The sequence below is a fragment of the Pteropus alecto genome, unplaced genomic scaffold (assembly GCF_000325575.1).
Source record: "Pteropus alecto unplaced genomic scaffold, ASM32557v1 scaffold39, whole genome shotgun sequence".
Taxonomy (NCBI): domain Eukaryota; kingdom Metazoa; phylum Chordata; class Mammalia; order Chiroptera; family Pteropodidae; genus Pteropus; species Pteropus alecto.
In genome coordinates, this window is record NW_006443568.1 from 3403072 (window position 1) to 3426296 (window position 23225).

The window sequence follows — 23225 nt, forward strand, 5'->3', positions numbered from 1 at the left end:
TCTCTAAAAAACAGAGATTATGTATATCTATTCTTTGATTCAGACTCTTACATATACTTTGTTTAAATGCCCTGACCCTTGGCCATGGTCTCATATCTAAGAGAGGGTCACTAAAAGCTTTGAGTAAATGGGTGGGACCTCATGACTATGTTCTTCATTGCATGGCCATCCAGCTCTCTATTTCCTTGGAGGGGTTCCCTAGAGCCCATATCTTTAGGTCTCTTTTTGGTCTGTCAGAATCCACTGAGAAGACTTCTAAACACCTGTCTAGAGAATATATACCTGGCTTCCAGGATTCTCAATAAAAGTAAAAATAAAAAAGGGAGAATGTATTCTACTAGATATTAAAATGTGTTACATAGCTACACTAATTAAAGGAGTGATAATATCATACCAATTATAGATCAACGGATTAGAATCCTAGCTAGTCCAGAAATAGACTGTTTTATGTATAAAAATGAAGTATATGGTCAAGCTGATAACATAAATTAGTATAGGAAGGATTATTCAGTAAATGTTGCTGGAATCATTAGTCACTGGGGGAAAAAGCACTTTACCTTACATTATGTGATAAAATTAATTTACTTGTTCATTCTTTTATTTACTTAACAATTATTTATTTGTCTCCTATTATGTTCAAGACAGATGAAAATATTAAATATATAAGATGAAAAATAATCTTAGAAAGGGGGAAACAGTATAGGCATAAAATTATTAGAAAGGAAAAACTTGATAAATTTGACTACATAGAAATTAAAAAGGGCAAAATAACACACTGAGAAATTTTTTATAACAAATATGCCAGAGAAAGAGTTTTATCTTTACATAGAGATAAAAGAGCTCTATAAAGAGCTTATATAAATTGATAAATAACTTATACAAATAAGTTATTTGTATAAATAAACACTAAAACCTGAGAGAAAAACGGGCAAAAAACATGTACAGAAGAAACATGAGTGCTGAGGAAGTATATATATATATTACTAGTCTCACTAGTGATCAATGCTTATGCATTGAAAGATGATATCATATATATATTTTTTACCTACATGATAGTTAATAAACAAAGAAAGTAAAAAATTTTAATAATGCCGGTATGGGTGCCTTGAAACGGGCACTTTCATACAATGCTATTGAACATACAAGTAATTTTATCTGGAAAGCATCTTTCTGTTCATATCAAAAACAGTCCTGAGCAACAAATATACTGAGCCCCTCCCTTCTTCTTCAGAGCCTTGGAGCATGCCGTTCCCTCTGCCTGGTATGTTCTTCCCAGCTCTTCCCTGGGTCATTCCTCTTCACCTTTCAAGTGCTAAAGCTCAGCTCCTCAAGGCAGCCTTCCACAACCTACAGTCTAGATCAGATCCTCTTTTTATAGCCTTATCTATCAGCCAGCATTCTGGGAACCAAGTGTGGGGAGAAGGCTGAGAGTCACCTTTCGGTATGTGAATTTTCACTTAATTCCTCTATGTTCTTTATGGTACTCCCACTCTCTACTGTGCATGGTGTTTCTCCATCCATCTCTGTTTAATCTTCTCCAGGGAATAAGCTCCCATCCCTCCACGTGGTGGGGGAAGGGTGGTCACCCATATGCTCCGGATGGAGGGGGGGATCTGGGGGGCCGGCTGCTATCAGTCAGCATTTCTGTTTTCAGCTCCACCTTCTCTCCCACTCTCAGAAGTAGTTGGTGCCTTCACTTCTTGTAATTTGCTTGTGCTTTTCTACACTTCTGATTCATCCATAATGAATTACTTTCATAATCAGAAAAAAGCCCCTAACTTTTGAAATTTAAAATTTCATACCTTTTGACCCAATTTCACTTCTTGGAATGTCTTTCTTTTAAGGAAATAGGCAATTTTGAAAAACATTTAAGCACAGGCATTTACACCACAGTACAGTTTATAATAAAGGATAATTGTGAACGAACTAAAAACGCAATATTAGGATCATGTTTAAGTAGACAATGTTAAAGTCATACGATAAAGCCAATGAGTGATATTTCCAAAGATACCCGATGACACAGGAGAAAGGCTTATGATTTAATGTAAAATGAAAAAAACAGGATATGAAATTACAGATACACCTTTACTCTGATTTTATTTAAAAATATGCATGGAAGAGGCTGGAAGGAATTACTTCTGAATATTAACAAATGTTACCCTGGATGGTGGGATCTCATTGTTTATAATGGTCATGCATTACCTTTATAATCTGAATAAAAATTTCTACATATGCAAAAGAGAAGAAGAAAATAGAAAAGTTAATGTAATCTTAAATTGCATTATTAATAGAGGTAGAAGTTTTGAGGTAAGAGAGGTGATGATCTGGATTCTGATCATGTCTAGCACCCGGGGAGAGTAACACATCTTAAGAGGAAAGTAGACAAAGGGCAGGTTGGCCAGAGGCTTCTGAAAATCAGAGTCAGCCGGAGGGACAGGAAAAGAGCAAGTTCTGGACAGGCCTGGTGGCTGTCTGCGTGTGGCTGCAGTGCTTGTTTGGGAAGAGCAGAATAGTTAAGCCTCGTGTGGTGCTTGGGGTCAGTCAAGGCTAGTGGGAGAAGCTGTAAGGTGGAGAAAGAAGTTCCAACAGTCCTGTGATGGCTTCCTCTTCTTGCAAACGTCAGTGGTCATGCTGAGATTTGTGTGAAAAGGAAATGAAGGACCCCCCAGTCAAGGTACTGAAAGTCAGTGGGAAAATCATGAGGTCAGCAACCCAGTGGTCAGTGAGCTAGCACATTAGATTGGGAAGAGGTTTTGACGTCACTCAGCCCTACAGCTCTCTGCTTTGTTTATACATGGCCCAAAATGTTCACATGCCTCCATGGATCACAGATAAGATGACCTTGGGTTATGCAGAATTCCCAGTGCACTCCACATAACCCCATCCCTTTTTTTCTACTGAGGAACGCAATGTAAATTCAAGTGACTGGGATTTATCCTATTATAGAAATAATCTTGAATCTGTTCTGATTCACGAAAAATAGCATATCACCTGTGAGCTTCAGATCAATGATTAGTGACAAGTTACTCCATGCAATGCTCCTTATACCTAATTGCCACATACCTATTTCTCATTCAACCCTTCTATTTCACAATGGGGAAACTGAGGCCCAGAGAGGGGAAAGGAGTGTAGTCAAATGAGTATGAGGGATGGGAGGCAGGAGCCAAGTCTCCTATGGCCCTTTTTGTGACTGAGAGTTGCCTGTTCCCAATTTAGATTTTGGTGGCGTGGGGGACAGGCTGGTGGAAGGACAAAGGAGGTAAAGGAAGAAGTGAGCTTTGTTCCATCCAGGCCACATTATCGAGGAGATGCTTGAGGCTAATACATACTTAACGTTCTCCTTGGCCTCCCCCAACAAGTGCTTGGAGGTAAGGTGGGGCTGGTGGGGTGGTGGTATGGGTTGAATTGTGCCCCCCAATGGTATGTTGAAGTCCTAACCCCCAGTACCTCAGAATGTGACCTTTTTTGGAAGTAGAGACTTTACAGAGGTGATCTAGTTAAAATAAAGTCATTAGGGTGGCCCTAACCTGATATGGCTTGTGTCTTTATAAAAAGAAGAAATTTGGACACACACCACACGGAGAATGCCATGTGAAAATGGAGGCAGAGATGGGGGAAATGCTTTTATAAGCCAAGCCATGCTAAAAATTGCCAGCAGCTCACCAGAAGCTAGGAGAGAGGCACAGAACAGATTCTCCCTCACAGCCCTCAGGAGGAGCTAACCCTGCAAACACCTTGATGTAGGACTTCCAGCCTCCAGAACTATAAGAATCAATGCCTGTCACAGAAGCGACAGTCTGTGGTGCTTTGTTACAACAGCTAGGAAATGAACAGGTGGGAGAGAGCTACAGCCACACCTCATGGCATAAGTCTTCACCCTACTGCACTGCCCCCCACTCCACTTTGTGCGGTCCCATCCCCACTACACTATCCTCACCCTTAACCCTCCAGCCCATTTGCCCTTATGTTTGTGTGGCCAGTAGTCTAGGACCCAGCTCCAACCTTGCCAAAAGTCCAAGTCCCAGGGCCCTGGACTGACCCCAGCCCCAACACCAAAAGTTGGTGAGCTTTGAGGGAAGGGAAGGATGCCCCCCTCACTCACCTAAACCTGTTTTTTCCTACCTTTGCAAGTCAGAACAGGTAGAGAATACCAGAAAGGTAGGCTCCCAGGGAATATCAAGTGTGGCTGGCTCTAAGATACCAACCTCTAACCAACAGATTTGGCCTCTCGCCCTGGCTGGGGTCAAATCCCTTAGAAGAGGACCTCAGCCTCCTGGATCATGCCCTTCCAATGTGTGAACAGCCTACTTTCTGCCAGTCTAACTCATTTTACAACCAAAGGGAATGCAGGGCTAGGCCCATGGGGATAAATATATTTCTCTGGCAATTCTTAGAGACTCACTGTGGAGGTGAAATAGACTCATACAAAGCAGTGGTCCAGATTCCTGAGAGGTAAAGATCATCACTGGTGATTAGCTGAAGAAGTCAGGGAGAGCTTCCTGGAGGAAGAAACCATGATGGCCTTGCTGGAGAAGTTGAGCTCAATTTTATTGCATGAGTACTAGGATCCAGACACACTCATATACTTTCTCTTATTTTTATTTCTTGTCACTCGAGAGGCAGGCAATGTTATCTGCATTTTAGAGATGAGAAAGTAGACTCAGAACAGTAAAATGATTGACTTAAGAATACTTGGCTTTGTACACATTAGAGGCAGCATTTAAATTGAGGACCCTCTGATGTCAAAGCTCACCTTACTCTTTCTTCTGCATTCGGGCTCTGCCTTTTCCACAGTACAGTAGTGTTTAAAGGACTGATGGGGTTTGGAAGCGTGGAGGAAGAGGCACTCCACATTGGCCAAGGAGAAGGGTGGGAACATACCGGGTGAGTTTGGGGAAGCATCAGGAGGCTAATCGATTGGATCTCAGGAATTCAGGGGACTAAAGCTGGAAGAGTAAGAGGGCTGGTAACTTACAAGGCTGAGCACCCAGACTTGATGGGTAAGTAGTGAGGGAGTGACTTCTGTCCAGGGTGAGGGATACAGAGCTGGAGTTTCGGAAACCTGTCTTGATGGGAGAGGGGACAAGTTGTCAACCTGCTGTAAAGGCTCTCAAAGAGAAGTATGTGGCCATGTGAGATGGACCCCATTCCCCCTTCCAAGCCCCAGATCTTCCTGGGTAGGGGAGGACAACCATCTTGTCTCCGAGGGCCTCTACCTGGATCACCGTCCACATGGAAGGTCAACTCTACCAACACTGAGCTCAACCCCAGCTCTTCCTCCCTTTTCCTAGAAGGCTGCTCGGGTCCTAAGCACCACCCTCAACACCCCTGACCCCTCCTCTTCTCCACGTCTTTGCACAACTGTTCTCTCTGCCCGAATACTCAATGTCTCCTTCCCCTCCCTAGATAACTCATATTAACTGGTCAAGATCCAGTTCAATTGTTTTTTTTCCTGTAACCTTTGTGACTCAGAGGTAAGATTTGAACCCTCCACAGTCCCTTCCACCTCTCTATACTGCCATTGTCTGTTCTCACTGAGTGAGTTTTAGGTACATGGGAAAGAGATATGATACAGGCCCTTGAGCTGCTCCTTCTGGTGGGCAGACTAGAAAGGGCCAAGGCAGGACGGGGCAAGTGATCTAAACCTGCCTCCCAAGTAGAGGAGGAGGTGGGATGAGGTGCAGGGACCATCTGAGCTGGACTTTGAAGGGCTTGGCTGGCAGGCAGGCTTCAGGAGCATAGTGTTCAGTAAGGAAGCACACTGCAAGGGGCACTGGATGGCCATGGGGAAGGATGGGGACAAACACTGCTTTGGCCACTGATTAATGGGCAGATTGAGGGGGCTGAGGCAGTGGGGATGGGAAGAAGAGGATGGTGCCTGAGGCATTTCAAAAAGTAGAATATTTAGGACTCAGGATGCTGAGAGGCAGGATGTATGAGTTTGAGGGTTTAAGGTGCCAGCTGGAGTTGGGGTTGCAGAGGCTAAAGACAGATTAGATTATGCAGTACGGAAAAGAAAAGAAAGCCTGGGCAAAGCAAATGCACCCCCGCAACCCAGTACCAACTCCCACCCTGATTCACATCACGACAGCTTGTGATCAATCTACACACCTAGCTTGTGATCAAGTCCTATTTATTTTATAAGCATAAACAGTGGAACTAGGAAGGAGTGATGAGAACAAGACACCAGTCCCTTTGACAGGGCCAGATCCAGCACAGGCTCTGTCTGTGTGTGTGATCAAGGCCAAGCCAGCAGCCTCGACCAGCCTTTTCCTCTGAGGAGAGGGCGTGGGGACGACCCGGGTGGACAATCTTCCACGATGGTGGGGGTGGCATAGCTTGGCTCCGAGTCCCTCTGAACCAAGTGTAAAAGGCCAGAGAGCCCATAACACCTTTGGCTAAGAGCACCCCAAGCTGTCTGTACCTGGGGCAAAGCCACATTCTGGAGGGGAAACCATGGCGTCCTCTGGTCATGAGAAAAACCCCAGGTGTTCCAGAACAACCTACGGTGTGGCCCTCTGGCCAGCAAACACCCACCCACTCCCCTGCCCCAGTCATCTCTGCATATCCTTAAAAGAAAGGGCACCCAAGGCCGCCGGACTTGCCAGGCCCCACTGCTGGGTGACATAAGCCCCAGGCCCCTACAAATACTGCTTCTTGGGAGCAGAGCAGGTGGAGCTACTGGGGGACTTCCGGCTACTCTGGGGGGACAGGCCCGGGAAGAGAGGGGGCCTGGAAGAAGCCAGCCTCTCCTCCGTAGTGAGGTTGGCCCAGTTTTGCTCACTGGATGAGAGCCCACTGTAGGTGGGGCATGGCTCGGAGGAGGGCTCTTTGCCTATGGGGAGGTAGAAGACCTGGTCAGCATAGGGTTCTGAGGTGGTGTCCTGGGCTGGGGGCGCATCCTGGCCCTGCCGGGCTCTTAGCCCCCGGATGAGGTAGCGGGACAGCAGGTGCACCAGCTCCAGCAGGTTGAGGAGCAGGGAAATGAGTCCGACCACCTGCATGAAGATGATAAAGATAGTCTTCTCCGTGGGGCGTGAGACGTAGCAGTCCACGAGGTGGGGGCAGGGTAGTCGATGGCACACAAACACAGGCTTCATGGTCCAGCCATAGAGACGCCACTGGCCATACAGGAAGCCTGCCTCTAGCATGCTCTTGCAAATCACGCTGGCCACATAGGTGCCCATCAGTGCCCCACGGATTCGCATGCGACCATCTTCTGCCACTGAGATCTTGGCCATCTGACGCTCTATGGCTGCCAACGCCCGGTCCACTTGTGGGTCCTTGTGCGGCAGTGCCCGAAGCTCCCCCTCCTTCTGCCGCAGCCGCTCCTCACGCCGAGACAGGTAAATGACGTGGCCCAGGTAGATCAGGGTGGGAGTGCTGACGAAGAGGAACTGCAGCACCCAGTAGCGGACGTGGGAGATGGGGAAGGCCTGGTCGTAGCAGACATTGGTACAGCCTGGCTGGGCTGTATTACACTGGAAGTCCGACTGCTCATCACCCCACACCGACTCACCGGCCAGGCCCAGGATGAGGATTCGGAAGATGAAGAGCACTGTCAGCCAGATCTTGCCCACCACAGTCGAGTGCTCTTGGACCTGGTCTAGCAGCTTCTCAAGGAAGCCCCAGTCGCCCATGGCTCCTGGGCCTCCGTCTGCAGGGAGAGAGAGGAAACTATCAGCATGGCATCCTTCTCAGCTGTCCTAGCAACAAGCCTACAGGGAGGTCAGCCACAACATTTTACCTACAGAGAAACTGAGGCTCAAGGAAGGGAAGGGATTGGCCTGAGGGCTCACACCCAGTAGGGGCTGTGCTAGCAACAAGCCTACAAGGAGGTCAGCCACAACCTATTTACCTACAGAGAAACTGAGGCTCAAGGAGGGGAAGGGATTGGCCTGAGGGCTCACACCCAGTAGGGTTGTCAGGACTCAAAGCAGATCTCTGGACGATGGCTGCTAAGCTCTGACAAGGGTACAACTAGGGTCCTGTCTAGTTACATATCTGTGTCCCTATTGTTCCCGGCTGGAGTCCCAGGATGACCACAGTCCCAAAAGATCTGGATCGAGTTGAGGCTCCTGAGCCTATGGGAACAGAGAACTTATCCAAGGTCACAAAGCCCTGATATGCCCCTCCTCCTTTCTGCCTAGGACAGGCTGTCCCGACAAAGGGGAGTGGTGGCGCTATCTTCAGCTTCCCAGGGGGCCCAAAGCCTTCAGTCCCTGCTCCCCTCCTCATCTTACTCTGACCTTTGAGCTTGTGGTAGGAGGCGTGTTAGACCTTAAAGGCAGCACCTTGCATTAGCTCCACCTGCCAGCAGTAATGACCCCTGCAACTTAAATATGGATGCTTGATCCTGTCCCATTTTTCCATCCCTCCTGCCCTGCTCCCACACATCCCCTAAGCTGTTGTTGCTAAATTCTGGACTTTTGAATTGTCATAGCAGGGTGGAGGCACAGGCTAAAGTTCCCAGAGCATCTTGGGGGCAGCGGGAGTCGGGGTCGGAAGGGAAGGGAAGGGGAGCAAAGCAGTTTGGAGCCCTGCTCTGGAACCAGACCTGGGTTCCAATCCTGGTCCCTTTTACAAACTGGGACCTCGCTTAAATTAAGTGATGACTCCTCAGCACCTCGATCTCCTCTCGTGTAAAACAGAAATAATATTTCTGCCTTCTGGGGTTGTAAGGACACAATGAAAGAAGATAGGAACCTGGCTTAGCGCAGAACCTGGCCACAGGCAGGCTGGCTGAGTGCCCATGCGGTGGTTCACCCCCTGTCCGCCCCACTCCTTCCCGCAGCAACCCTCAGCCCCTGACAGGTGGCGCCTTCCCCTCCCCCCACCTGCCACTCCCAAGCACAACTCACCGCCTGCCTGCCAGGCGGCCCAGGTGGCGGTGGGGACGCACGACTGCGTTGGCCCGAGTGGTGCTCGCGGGAGCCCTGCTCGACCGCGCCTGGTGGGAAGCTTTAAATAGCACGACGGGGCGGGGCGGGGGCAGGAAACCCGCGGGAGGGCAGCGGGGAGCTTTTCAGAGCTGGCGACTCCCTTCAAGCGACTCTCAAGGATGGGGCCTGGGAGGTGGCTTTCGGGGTTAGGGGGTGAAGGGGGTTCGCTCCTCCTCCTCTGATATTCCATCCAGGTGGTAAACTCTCCTAGCCCCGTTTCTCTGGAGATAGAACAGTTCTCCAAGATGAAGTTTTTCAGGGCGGTGGATTTGAAAGGATTAGAGCAAGAATTTGGTGATCCGGGCAACTGGCCTGAGGGCCTGTGAGGATGGGCAGACGGGGATGAGAATGGGGGTGGGGGGGAGTGTGGCGGAGAGACTGCTCCATGACGTGACTGGTGCCAGATCCTGTAGCTTGATACAGTTAGATGCGGGCCACAACAGAGATTGGTTCTTTTAAATCCTCTCAGAGACTCTGATGGACCCCTCCCCTATGCCCCACAGGAGCTGGTTCATCTTGTGTAATCCTTTAGCGCTTTCCACGATGTGCAGAGCCCTGCTCTGGAACCAGACCTGGGTTCTAATCAGCAGAGGATATTGCTGACATCTTGCTGCTCAAGACCTGCCTCCTATATAAGTTCTTTTAATAAACTCTTGATATAATTAATGCTGGAGTTGTAAGCCTCTCTCTTTGGTCTCTGAGCCTGGGGAATTTTACAGAACAGGGGCTCCAGGGAAGGGCCTCTCCTTGACCCTGGGGGCGTATTGCCCTTGCTGAGAAGAAATAGGGGAGACCACTCGTTTGTCAGGTGGCCACAGCATGTCCTGCACTGGGCCAGGACTGTGCAATCGAGGCTCACCAGAACACGAGTCGCCTCCCTAGACGGGGCAGGTGGGGGCCGAGGTCTGTGGTGGGGAGGGGTCTTAGCCTAGCCTGCATCCTTGCAGAATTCTCAAACACCCCTACTCCTGGGCAGCTACACAATCGGAGGTCACTAAGTAACTCCCATGGGCCACTTGACACTAGGGAGGGGCGACTCTCTCCACCTTTAGGTTGGATCTCATTCTTATGCCTCTAGATGGGGGTAGAGTGGACAGAGCTTATTCAGGTTTCACCCTGTTGATGAACAGCAATGAGAGTCTGCTGGGTTGCAGGCAAGTGCATGGAGCTAGGGATGCAACCATAAATCAGCCAGATGCAGTCTCTGGCCACTGGCCCTCACTGGCTGGTGCAGGAGACAGGAATGGAGCATATCAGCCCTTGGATAGCAGTGAAATGGTAAATGTGGAAAGTTCTCCTAAGAAGGACAGGGTGACTCACAGGGGCCTGATTAGGAACTTATTCTGGAGGAGACTGCATTAGCCAGTTTGGGAAGAAGAGCATTCCAGGCAAAAGAAAGAGAAAGAGCAAAGATCCAAGGAACGGAGACCTTGGCTGCTGCCCCAGGGTGTGGAGTCTTCACTGGCCTTGGTGGGTGGAGGAAGTAAACCTGAAGTTGAGACTTTGCTGTTGACCCGTGTGCCTTTAGGCAAGTTGTATAAGTCCCTGTGCCTTAGTTCCTTCCTCTGCAGAATGGGGATAGTAATACTGTGTGTGCAGTGTCATAGGAGATCCAGTCAAAGCACATAGCATAATACTAGTACACAGAAAGTTTTCAAGTGAGTGGTGGCTAAAAACATGTGACAAAATGGGTCCGTAGGTTGGTTTTGGTGGGAGCTATGGACAAAGAAAGGGGTTCTATGGAAAGTAACCTCCCAGGGTGATTTGATCATAAATTCCTAAATAGGCAGGTATGGGTGGGTAGTCACACCTTAGCCATATAACTTCTTTAGTAGAAGGATTATCTTCTCCTTAAGCTAGCCTTGACCATTTTTTCTGTGCATCTAGGTCAATGCTGTTCTGAAATGCCTCTTTCCTGCTTCTATGAGTGACCACCCTCGAGAGACCACAAAGTCTCGCTAACTATCCTGTGATCCCATCTCTGCCTTGATTTTTCCCACCTACAAGCAATCTTCCTTACCTTTCCTCCTTAATTCCAAACGCATAAAAAGCTGCAACCTGTCATTTCTTGGAAGCATTTTTCTCAGTCTGTCGAGATCTTGTTCCCAGATCTTGCTTGACTCAAATAAACTCTTACAAAAATTCTCTACAGGTTTGGAAACTTCTTACGTCAACAGAACAGAAAGGGCTGAAGGGGAGGAAGCTCAGGGCTGAGTGGTGGTGGGGAGACGGGGCAGGTGGGGGCCGAGGCCTGGGGCTGGTGGCCAAAAGGTCCGTGTTTTTCCACAACAGGATTTAGTCCTTGGACTATCAGTTCCCCAGGGTCCCCGAGGGTCCTGCCCTCAGCAGGACTAACAGGACTTTGGGGCAGTATGGGGGGCGGGTTTGGCTCAGATCTCAGAACTTCGGGATCAGTTTGAGTGGAGACTTCTGGATTCCCAAAACTGACAACTTCACCCGCTTGGTTCTGACCCCTGAGGTCGTGAGAACGGAGGTCCCTAGAGGCAGATTCTTGCCACACCCCCGCTGCAGCCTCTGCTCCCAGAGCTCCTCTCCTGTGGCTGGGCCTGGACTCTCCCAAAGCCTTTCTGATCCCATCTGCTGGGCAGGAGGGAGGAGCTGGTGGAGACGTCACAGCTGCCCTGACTCTGCTCTTACTGCTTCCTCAGGCGCTCTGGAGGCCAGGGTTCGAATGACCTGGCCCTTCCCAAGAAGAGGAGGAGATAGGATCAGCCATCACAGTAATCCCCACAACCTGGCCATTCCACCTGGAAAACATCCCTAAAACCTAACCTCTGCCTTCATTCCCACTGCCCATGACCCTGTTCAGGCTACCACCTCAGTGGCCTCCCAAATGGTCTCCCGGCCTCCAGCTCCACCCCCTCCAACCCAGCCTCCACCCTTCTCTGACCATGACACAGTCCCATTTAAACCCTTCAGTGGCTCCCCATTGCCTCCTGGCCTTGGCTGCTTCTCCAGCCTCACCCCTCTCCCCTTCCACCCCACGATCCAGCCAGACCCAGACCGCAGTTCTCTGCATTCTTGCTGTGTCCATGCTGTTCCCTCTGCCTGGAGCACTCTCGCACGCTGAACCCTACAAGTCGTTCAGGACCTGGCTCCATGCCATGCCACCTTCTCCCAGAAGTCCCTTGGTTGGCCTCCACTGGGTTACGGGTGCCTTTGTGTTCTCAGTGGCTCAGGTATTGCCTCTGGGTGCATTTTTAAAAAATTTATTTTTAATGGTAAAAAAAACACATAATATTTACCATCTTAACCATTTTTAAGTATACAATTTAATAATATTAAATACATTCGCGTTGTTGTGCAGCAGATCTCTAGAAGTTTTCCATCTTGCAAAATCGAAACTCTGTGCCGATTAAACAACTCCCCACTTCCCCTCCCTCAGCCTTGGTGCATTGTTTACTTGTCTTTACTTTCTCCCCCATTAGACTGTGAGCCCCTTGAGGGCAGACAGTTGGGTCTTATTTACATCTCCAGCACCTAGTAGGGCACCAGGACCATGCACGAATTTATTAATTCAACAAATATTTAGTGCTCCTGGTGCTGTGGCGCTGTCCTAGACACTGGAGAGGAACCAGGGAACAAAAATCCTTGTCTTTGTGGATTTTACATCCTAGCTGAGGACAGATGGACAAAATAAAAGGTAGAACTTATTAGGTGGTAATAAATGCTATGTGGAAAGTAAAGTAGGAAGGGAGGATTGAGGGTAAAGGGGGTGGCAGTTTCAATTTTGAATAAGAGGGAGACATTTTTACTAAGCAGCTGATGGTTAACACAGGCTCTGAAGGGAGGGAGCCTTGTGGCCCTCTGCAGAAAAGAGCATTCCAGACTAAGGGAACCCACAGTGCAAAGTCCCTGAGGTGTTTCCTGCTTGGGGGACAGTGAGGAGGTCAGGGTGGCTGGAGTGAGGTGAGCAAAGAGAAGAGATGAGTTCAGAAAGGGAACAGTCGAGATGCGGGGTGAAGTAGAGCTTGTAGGCCCCTAAAGGTCTGTTTGAGAGGCCTTTGTAGGTTTTGGGCAGAAGAGTGACATGGCCTGACTTAGGTTTTGACAGAATCACCCTGGCTGCTATTCTGGGAATAGACTGTGGGGGTGGGTGGTAGACAGCAGTTGCCCTCCTTCAATATAGGACTTTCTGCCCAGCTGTGCGGAGTCTGGTCAGCTGACAGCCTCCAGCGGTTAGTACTCTCAGGTTGGCTTTAGCTGTCCAAGTGGCCAAGCTCTGCTTGGGGTGGCCCCAGGTGATGGCTGAGCCAAGCAGTGCTCAAGGGCCCAGCCACTTGCACCCAACGCGGGACATCTGTAATAGACCATCTTTGTCTCTGGACACAGAGCTCTCTACCATGAATCTTGTCATTTAGTCCTACTTCCTCCCCTTTCCATTCATGAGTATTACTTCCTAGTATACCCTTTGCACTCTTAAATCTTCCTTGGCATCTGCTCCCCAGGGGCTGGGGTGGGCAGCAGGGAGATTGTTGCAGTAATCCAGGGCAGAGACGATGGGGGTGTCTGCTATGACAGACTACCATAGACGAGGGGCTTAAACAACAGACATGGACATCTCATGGTTTTGGAGGCGGGAAGTCTAAGATCAGGGTGCATGGTCAGGTTCTTGGTGAATGCCCTCTTTCTGGTTTGCATAGGGTTGTCTACTCATCCTGTCCTTACACGCTGGAGGGAGAAAGCTCATCTTTCTCATGTCTCTTCTTATAAGGGCACTAATCTCATCCACAAGGGCTTTACCCTCATGACCTAATGCATTGGAGGCTGGGATTTCAAAATAGGAATTTGAGGATGCGGGGTGGGGACCACAAATATTCAGTCCATAACAGGAAGCTTAGACCAAGGCGATGAATACAAAATAATCTCCTGTTTACCTAGGGCTACAAGGTGGCTGTTACATCATACAGTATATGTGGACTTGAAGGCTGTGTATATGAAATAGAAATCTATAATATACACAATTGAAGGAAGCTTGCAAGTGAATTCTCATGCAGTGGGGGAGGAGGAAATAGAGGTGTGTACCCTGAGCAGAGAAGGCCAAGGGGATGCAAATGTGGTTACGGTGATGTGCCCTGGGGACTCTGGGTGGTGAACAGTAGCCCAACATATACTGGATGAGAACAGTGAGCTGCAATGCTTGGAATAGCTCTCAGGCCAAAGGTGGGATGTGCAGGGCTGGAATGTTCCTCACCCATGGTGCTGGCCCCCAGCCTGGAGAAGCAGGGTCAGGACTGGAAGCTCAGGGCATGCTGGAATAGCCAATGATGTTCTCCAGTTGCTCTGACCTCTAATACATCCATGGTCATGCAGCTGGAACACCCTGGAAGATGCTGGAATGCATGGCTGGAGATCACCTTTCCCTGAGACCTTTGCAAACGTCCAGTCCAAGTTGGGGCTGAGGTACCATAAAGCCTGGGCAGCAGGCAGAGACTTCCCTAAGCATGGCTGTACCTGGGTGTTTACTGGATACTTTAGCACTGTACTAATGTTTTACCTATAGTGTCTCCTTTTCTCTCAACAACTATCCTAGGTCTGTCCTGAGTGCTGGACTGAACTGTTCTCTTTGCCCCTCAGATCTACTCTCCACCTTTCTCCACTCTGTTCTGTGCCCTGGGAGGCTGACCACCTCAACGGGTTCCCTTGCCCTCTGGCCTCTAGTTGGGTCAAGTCAGTGGTTGCCGATGGCAGGTGAGCAGGAGATAGAGTGAAGCTAGGCTATTTAGCTATTTATTTAGTCTCTGGTTGGAGGCCTCCTGCAGCTCCTGTCCATTGCTACCCTGGTACTAGCCCTAGGATACTGCAATTACCCTTTGTGGGTTTCCTTAATCATGCCCATACCTTTTTAAACTGTCTCTCCAGGAAACTCTTTAAAGTTACTTGGTTTGAATGTGCCATCTGTTTCCTGCCAGGACTCTGATTGATACGGTTCCCATTGTATTGGTGACAAGACTGAGGTTCTGAAAGCTTGCCGAAGTGCAGCATGGTGAAGCTGTGGTCACGAAGTGGTTAAGCTATGATTTAGACCTGAGGGAGGGTGTCGGCTCAGCCCTGGGCCCTTTAAACTTGCCCGGCTTATCCACTCCACTAATGGCCATGCCTGAGAGCAGAGGTGAACTACAGCCTGTCCTGTCTACAGGATGACCCGGCCTCTCCCTGCCTGCATTGGCTCTTGGCTCACGGCCTCCTGGATTTCTGGCTTCTGGCCTTGGCTTCGATAGTCACTAAATATTCCTCTAGGTCAGCATACCCTTTGCACTCTTTTTGCTTCCCCTTCTGGTCTGGCCTTGGATATTGGTGTCCCCTAAATTTCAGGTCATCACAGTGCTGGAAGGGGGGTTGTGAGTCATCCCAGGGGGTGGTTGGTGCAGCCGAATGTATTCTTGTCTCCCCCAGGCTTTGAGCTCCCACTCCTTATGCAGTCCCATCATTCCGCCAGGGGCCCAGTGTGGAAAAAATGGTCAGAGAAAATGGAAAGAGCTGAATAATGCTCCGGTGAGCCTGGGACTACCTGCTCTTAGAGGAGACAACTGGCCCGTTGGGAGCATATAGAACAAGTGAGAGTATGACTAACAGGGATTTTGTGTACACAGGATGGGGATGTGGTTGTAGATGGCAGTGATTGGTTTACAAAGGAGGAGAGAGTGTTGTTTGTCTATGAGAGGACAGTGATTGTGTGTGCTCAGGGCAGTCTCGCTATAACTGGCTAGAAGTGGTGTCACAGTGGGAGTTGAGCGCCCTCTTGTGACCACACCTACAGTCACAACACCTATACCAGTAGGGGCCACTCCAGCTTCCACCTGTCACCTCCAGCCCCAGCCTAACTTCAGCTCCAGCCTCCACCGCAGGCCCCTCCCTAGCTTCACCCCAGCCAAGGAGCTCTTTCCCCTAATGAGGGCTACATTCCCTGGCCTTAAGGTGGCAATGTGGGAGAATAGACGACAGAGCCAACCTGTATAAAACACAGCCTTTATTGATTCCAAGGAAACTGCCTTGGGGATGTTCCTATCAGGGCATCCACCCTGGGTCCCACGGAGCAGATCTGAAAGGCTGGCACCAGACCGAGCACGTTTGTAGGGAGGAAGATGGGAACAAGGCTTTCTGCGGCTGGGAGAGCGGAGTCTGGGGTAGGAGGACTTCCCTTGAGAGCAGTAATGACTCACAGGATCTCTGGTTGTCTTGAGGAGTGGCTGGTGCCAGAGCCTCCTCCTCCTCTTCCCAACTTCATTCTCAGGCCTCCAGACCTCCGAGTGCTGGCAGAATCCTTCCTCTCCACTGCAGGAATCTGGGTGATTCTCCAGAGGGAAGGAAGATTCTTTTTGGTCTGGTGCATCCAACTCAGGGCAAGCATCTCTCTTTTTGTGGCCTCTGGGCCTCTGTGCCTGCCGTTCTCTCTGCTTGGAAGTACTTCTCACCTCTCTTAAATACTACTTCCTCAGGGAAGTCTCACCTGATCGCTGCCTCTAGGGTTAGGCAGAAGCTCTGCTATGAGTGCCCTGAGCATCCCCTGTGGGCAGTAGTTAATTTGCTTGTTTCAGTGTCTGTCTCCCCCAAGGGGTGGCACTGGGCCTGTGGTGTGATCTATACCCAGGTATTTAGCACAGTGCCCAGTGCTCAAAAAGTATCTGCCCCAAATGAAATTGCATAGCTTAGTGAATTCAAAGTGGAGACACCCAGCACCTGTAGGACCCCTCCACCGGCACAATACCTCCCAACCTGTTTCTGTTGGCAGCCCCGGTATCGCTACCCAGCCCGTGGTCAGATGGGGGTCTGGATGGGTGCTGAAGCATGTAGCTTGTCACCACTTGAGTCCAGGCCCAGCTCCCCAGCATCCACCAGCTTGTGGTGGCAGCGGCAGGTGGAGGCCCGGCTGGCACAGGATCTGTGGTTGTGACAGCCTGTGGGCTTGCTCTTGCGCATGCCTCTTAGGACCCTGTGGAAGATGAGGTAGCAGATCTCGCTGATGGTGAGCACGATGCAGACAGCAGAGGCGCCCACCATGAAGTAGGTGAAGACCTTTTTCTCGGTGGGCCGGGCAATGTAGCAGTCTACGGTATTGGGGCAGGGTGCCACATTGGCACACTGTACCAGGCGTGGCATGCCGAAGCCATACCAGAGAGTGTGCAGCACATAGAGGAAGACGAATTCGATGATGAGCTTGAAGATGAGGCTGAACAGGTAGGTCCACCACAGGCCGCCGTGCTTCTTGCCCGCATTGTCGTATAGCTTGGCGCACTGGTCACCGTGCTTCTGGCGGTGCCGCCGCTCCCGCTCCTCACGGTAGGCCACGTGCAGGATAACCAGCAGCGAGGGGCATGTGACGAAGATGAGCTGCAGGGCCCAGAGGCGGATGTTGGAGATGGGGAAGAAGTTGTCATAGCACACATTGGTGCAGCCCGGCTGCTTGGTGTTGCAGTCAAAGTCCTTCTGCTCGTCTCCCCACACGCGCTCTGCGGCCACCACGTACACCAACACACGGAAGACAAACACCACTGACAGCCAGATGCGCCCAAATGCTGTGGAGTACTTGTTCACACCACTCAGTAGGGCCTGGAGTGTCTTCCAGTCCATGGTGCCTGGTAGGGGCGCTGAGGACCGTGCACACCTGACCAAATAATAGAAAAAAACATACGTCAATGAATAGGTGACATTTTTTGAGCATTTACTATCATCCAGGCACTGTTCTGAGCTCTTTATGTGGATGGACTCATTTGATCATTGCAAAGACCCTACGAGATCAGGACTATTATTCTTTCTAAGCTACAGGTAGGAAATAGGCAGAGAGGTTAAGTAATTTGCCCAAAGTCACAGAGCTAGTATACCAGAAGGTATGCTGATAATAACAATTCCCATTTACTGAACATTTACTATGAGCCAGGCATAAACCTAAATACTTTATGTGCAGGATTTCATTTAATCCTTTTAATGATCCCATGAAGTGGATACTATTACACTCCTCATTTACAGATGAAGATGAAGGCTGCAAAGCACTTAGTACATATAAGTGCTCAATAAATGCTGGCCACTCATGAGATCTAGAGAGGTCAAGTCACTCATTGAAAACTAGGGTTGGATTCAAGGCTGGACTGTGGATGCCAGGGCTGTGCTGTCCATCACCTCCTCTCCTTCTGAGGGGAGGGAGGGGTGCCTGCCCAGATCAGTTCTTGCAATTTATCTCGTTGATGCCTCACTACCATCCCGTGAAGCTGGGGTTGAATCCTAATCTACAGAAGCTCAGAGATGGGAAATAACCTACTCGAGGTCTCATAGCCAGCAGGTGGTGAAGTTAGGAGACCAATTCGTGTTGGGCGTGTGTGTGGAGGGGGGTAATGGTTTGGCTCCGGGGAATAACAGATCTAGAGAATATCTAGAGAACTCTCTGCTCCCTACATGAGGGCCTGGGGGAGCCCCAACCACCTCAGCTGTGCTGGATGCCAGGGCTTTGTAGTGGGGAGACATGCTTTGTTCAGGCCTCCATATCACACATCTTTTTTCCCAGTCCCAGAGTGACTCAGAGGGTGTGGATGGGTGGGTCTGCCTCAGTGTGCCTTGTGTCTGCATGCTGCTGTGGGTGTAAGAGCATGCGCCTCTCCACGTGGGTGTGTGGGCCTGTGTGTACACGTGAGTGCTCCTGGAACTCGGTTTGTGACTCTGAGCACGCATGATGCCTGTCAGTCCACCCCCTGAATGATTGCTTTTCACCCCTCCAATGCCACCACCCTAGTCTAAGCCACCATCAACACGTTGGTATTATTGCCATGGCCTCCGCACTGGCCTTTTCGTGTCTGCTCCTGTACCCCTAGAGCCCGTTAAATTGGATCATGTCAGTCCCTTGTTTAAAACTCTCTACTAGCTTCTCTTTACGCTTAGAATTAACCCCCAGACTTTATATTCTCACCCTTCTCTCCTATACTCTCACCCTGCATCTCTCTGCTCCAGCCGCCCTAGTGACCTTGGGGGCTTTGTAATTTTTCCTGCTGCCTGGAAACCTTTAGAACCTTTCATGGCTGGATCCTTATCACTGAGGTCTCTGCTCAAACATCTCCTTCAAGACCTCCCCAGATGATCCTGGGAGCCCCTTCCCTCCCAGTCACCCTGCTCCTGCCTCCTTTATTTTCGTTATAGCATTTAATCACCATTTGTTCTTTTTATTGTCTTTCTCCCCACTAGAATGTCAACTCTGTTTTACCTACTGCTTTAAATTAGTGCCTAGCGTTTGGCATATAGTAGGTACTCAATACATGTTGAATGAACAAATGAATGCTGAATTCTCAGAGAGGCAGCTTGGAGGGAGGGGCTGGGAGGTGCCGCAGGAGCCCTTAGGGGGCAGTCTGGACAAGGCAGCTTGGGGGAAAACGTCCCTTCTCGAGAGAGGGAGAAGGTGCAGTTCCTTTTCAGTGCCTCAGCCCTCCTGATGTCTCATATCTGGGAGGACAAGATGGGGTAATTGGGGAAGACCCCATCAGTGCACAATCTCTTCTTCTCCCCTTCTCTGCTCCTTCTAAGACCTGGAGTGGAATGTGCGTTGTGCGTGGAGTCACATACTGAAGTCAAGCCTCAGCTCTGTCACTTACTAGCTAGGTGACTTCCAAGAATTCCCTAATCTCCTCGACCTCATGTCCTTATCTCTAAAGGCAAATAAGTTCTACTTTCTCGAGCTGTTTGTGAGATGTATGAGACCATTTCCTCCCCAGCCTGCTACTCACCTGGTGGGAGTTCAAGACATATGAGGTGAAAGTTGGAGCTCTACCTGCCAGCCCTGGGAGGACAGGGAGCCTGACATGTGCTTCTACCTGACGTCCTCCCACAGCAGCCCACCCGGGTGCAGCCCCCTTCTGGGCTTCCACCTTACTTACACCCTCCGGTCCCATCTGCTCAGTCACGTTAAGACACACCCCAAGTACCCGACTCACCGGCAAAGAATTTCCTTCCGAGCCCAGGCCGGGGACTGGTGGAGCCGGTTCTGGTTCCCCCTGCAGCCCCCAACACCAGCTCCTGGACCGAAGAGCGCCCAGCTTTTGTCCCCACTCTGTAATCCACCCCAATCCCAGAACCACCATTGATCCTTGAACAGCGCGGGCATTAGGAGCGCCAACTTCCGCACAGTCGAAAAATCCCCGTATAACTTAAGTCGGCCCATGGTTTACACGGATTTCCAGCAAGATCTAAAATACTACACTTCCTCCCTTCTGCGACTCGTCCCCCGGCCCCCGCCCCCATTTTCCTCCGTTCCAGGCTGCTTGGGAGTTTGCGGACATAGAAGGTGGGTGTCTGGGAACTTTGCGGCAGATGGAGCCCCCATCCTCGCCCAGAATCGAGGAGCAAGAAGGCAGTGGGGTGGTTGGGCTGGAAAGATCCCTCCATCACCCGCTTTTCCGCCGCCTCCAACCCTCAGCTTGGTCTGGCAGGCAGGATCAAGCCCTAGCCCACCGCCGGGGGTCACCGCCGAGCGCTGAGCGCCCCCCGAGGGCCCGTCCGCGCCCAGCACTTACCTTCAGCGGCGGGGCCTCCGCGGGTCCGGGACCCCGCGTCCTCGAGGCGGGGGGCTGCCGGAGCCCCGGCCGTGTAGTCGCGGCGAGGCGCGCGCAGCGGCAGGCACACCCCGGGGACCGCGTGGAGGAGGGAGGGTTGGGGGAGGAGCCCGGGAGCCGGCCCGGCCGCCGAGGGTCGGGTTCTCGTCCCTACAGGGTCACACGTTTCCCGGGCAACCTTCGGAGGGGCTTCTAGCTCGTAAAGCCTCAGTTTCTTCACGTGTGAATAGGGGCATCGGTGCCTATGGGCAGGGCTATTGCAAAGGCTCCAATGAGATTAGAGGCGTGAAGCACTATAAACTGTTAAGAGCTGTGGCCCTGGGACGGACTGCAATCACGACTCGCCCACGCACATTACCACGGATACTGTGCCTGCGCCCTGTGGGTGACTGTCTCCGCCCTGACGCTTGGAGTCGACCCTGAGTGGGGGCACCGTTGGGGGCCTGTCCTCCCCCTACAACAGGTCTTCCGACGGCCGTGCCATCTCAGCCTGCGTCTTCCAATGAAGCATGTGCACTTTGGAGAACCAGAGTTGGGGGCAGACCCTGTGCCCAAACGGGGAAGGGGAGCAGCAAATTCTGTGCTTGGAAAGGAGATGGGGGATCTTTTGTCCAGGAGTGAGGGCGGGATGGGGGCAGGTCCTTACAAGGGGCAGATCCTGTGGGAGGAGTGTGGTATGCCCCAGACCCCTGCTGATGGAGGCTTGAGGGGTTTGGTGGGTGGGAGGGTGGGCTGCAGCTGGCTTCTAGAACTTATGCCATAGACCCCTGCTGAGTCTAGGTGGGGTGTGTTTGTGTAGTGTGGTGGTAGCTGAGGCTGGGCTGCGGTGGCTGGCTGGATTCTAGGAACAAGGACGCTTTGTTTCATTTACTAGTGTGCCAAGATTAGGAGCCTAATGAGAGCCCGCGGTGCCTCAGGCTTGTAGGGGAAACCCTAGTGTTTATTTCTGGTCTCCCTGGGGAGCCCCAGGATCTTAGTCACACAGGGCTTGAGCCCTCCCAGTCTGAACAGCAATGATATTGCTGACACAAGGGTGACTGTACATTGCATTTTCTCAGGACTACCCGTTTTCGCTTATGGCTCTTGTGTAATTAACGGCATCCCCTTTTACTCTCAAAAGTGCCCCAAACTTGGGAGGATCAATTACATGGTCACCCTACCTACTATTCATTGTGATAGAAAACTAACAGGGCCTTTGAGCCTCGAAAACATCTTTGTGCCGGGCACTGTCCTTTAGGCTTTATTTCATCTTCACAGTGCCAGATGAAGAAGATATGACCCTTCCTGCTTTTATGAATGAGAAAACTGAGAGGAGTTGGCGACTTGCCCAGGGTCACAATGATATTCAGAGCAGAGCCAGCTCTAGAGGCTTCAGCCATGGTGAGTTTCTGGATAGAGCAGAGCCACAGGGCAGAGGCCATCGTTTACTTACTGAGTGATGGCCTTGAAAATCATTGCTGAGACTCAACAGTGCTGGGGTGGTCCCAGTGGTTCTGTACATGTGTTCGTGTGGGGAGATGTGTGAGTAGATGGGGTCCTGGGGGGATGGTGGTGGTCTATGACTCTTTTATCTGCTCCCTAACACCTGTTGCATATTCAAAGCAAAACCAACTCCCCACTTCTTCACCTCTTAGTTACACTTTGACCCGTTTGAACAATGTTTCTGTCCCTACCGTGTCACTAAAGACAGCCCCATCAAGGTCATCATGGATCTCCATGATGCTAAATCCAACAGTCATCTCTCTGTCCCCATTCTCGGGACCTTCAGAAACACTCGACATGGCGGACTACTCCTTTCTCAAGACATTTTCTTCTTTCGGCTTCCTCGACATCACACTCCCAGTTTCCTTGTATCTCAGAGGCCTCCCATCCCAGTCTCCAGTGTGAGCATGTCCCAGGGCTCAGCCTCCTCTCTCCTGGGTGAGCTCATCCAGTCCTAGGGCTTCCAATACCATCTATCTGCAGATGAGTCCCACATTGCTACCATTACTCTTGACTTCTCCCTGAACACCAGCCTTTGCAGCCAAGGCTGCTCACCTGACTACCAGGTTTCCAGTTACTTGATTTTCCTTTCTGAGATCAACTGTGTATCTTTGCCTATATAGATATTATTTTTACATTTACCCCATGGAGGTATGCTATGAACACAGTGCTTTTATTTAATAAAATATAGGACATTTTTCTCTCTCAGTAATACAGAGCTAGCTCATTCTTCTTTTTTTTACAGCTGAGTAGTATTTCATTTTTTTCCATCAGTAGATGTAGAGCTGTCTCTTAAACACCAATTGAATAGCATTTGCACTGTAATATATTTCATCAGTCCCATATTAATGAAAATTAATGCTGTTTCCAACCTTGTATTTCTTCCTACTGTGACATCATTGCATTAAATATGCATCATTAACATGGTTTTAAAATTATGTCTATCAGATGTATTCCTAGAAGTGGAATTTTGGGTTAAAGTTGTTTGCTCATTTAAAATTTTGATAAATATTGTCACAACAGTTTATGCTGCCAGCAGACATGAGAGGGCATGTTTCCCCATAGCTTTGCCAATATAGAGTGTTACCAAACTGAATGATCTTTGCCAGTGGTATCTCATTATATTTTCTTTTGCATTTCTCTTCTGAGTGAGAATGAGCATTTTTTTTCATATTCTCAAGAGCTACCAGTATTTCTTTTTTGGGGAACTGTTTTTTGCCCATTTTTCAGTTTGGATGATTGACTTTTT

The 23225-nt window shown here is 50.1% G+C and overlaps 2 protein-coding genes and 1 long non-coding RNA gene across 5 annotated transcripts in view; 1 reads left to right on the plus strand and 2 right to left on the minus strand.

The window, feature by feature from the left end:
- Window positions 1-6620: 6620 nt before the first annotated feature.
- On the minus strand, window positions 6621-8913 carry GJA4 (gap junction protein alpha 4). The gene is made up of 2 exons (XM_006924262.3): window positions 8862-8913; window positions 6621-7657 (listed from the first exon to the last, which is right to left on the minus strand). The coding sequence occupies exon 2, from the start codon at window positions 7638-7640 to the stop codon at window positions 6642-6644; it is 999 nt and encodes a 332-aa protein (XP_006924324.1). The 5' UTR covers window positions 7641-7657; window positions 8862-8913; the 3' UTR covers window positions 6621-6641.
- A 7002-nt stretch (window positions 8914-15915) lies between these two features.
- GJB3 (gap junction protein beta 3) lies at window positions 15916-21103 on the minus strand. Of its 2 annotated transcripts, none has more exons than XM_015598896.2 (2): window positions 20456-21103; window positions 15916-17568 (listed from the first exon to the last, which is right to left on the minus strand). In XM_015598896.2, exon 2 carries the CDS (start codon window positions 17532-17534, stop codon window positions 16722-16724), a length of 813 nt encoding a protein of 270 aa, XP_015454382.1. In that variant the 5' UTR covers window positions 17535-17568; window positions 20456-21103; the 3' UTR covers window positions 15916-16721. The 2 variants fall into 2 exon arrangements, with proteins under 2 accessions (XP_015454382.1, XP_006924325.2); XM_006924263.3 differs by lacking the exon at window positions 20456-21103 and adding an exon at window positions 19877-20390.
- Window positions 20088-23225, plus strand: part of LOC107196574 — a 57748-nt gene continuing 54610 nt past the window's right edge. For both annotated transcript variants that reach the window (XR_001518015.2, XR_003043813.1), the window contains exons 1-2: window positions 20088-20226; window positions 21752-21874. This is a non-coding gene — a long non-coding RNA (uncharacterized LOC107196574). The remainder of the gene's footprint in view (window positions 20227-21751; window positions 21875-23225) is intronic.

Coding starts and splice junctions, on each gene's coding strand:
- GJA4 (XM_006924262.3), bottom strand. CDS start 7,640: ATGGGCGACTGGGGCTTCCTTGAGAAGCTGCTAGACCAGGTCCAAGAG.
- GJB3 (XM_006924263.3), bottom strand. CDS start 20,103: ATGGGCCGACTTAAGTTATACGGGGATTTTTCGACTGTGCGGAAGTTG. Junction 17,569..19,876: donor CGGAAGGAAATTCTTTGCCG/GTGAGTCGGGTA, acceptor TTATTTGGTCAG/GTGTGCACGGTCCTCAGCGC.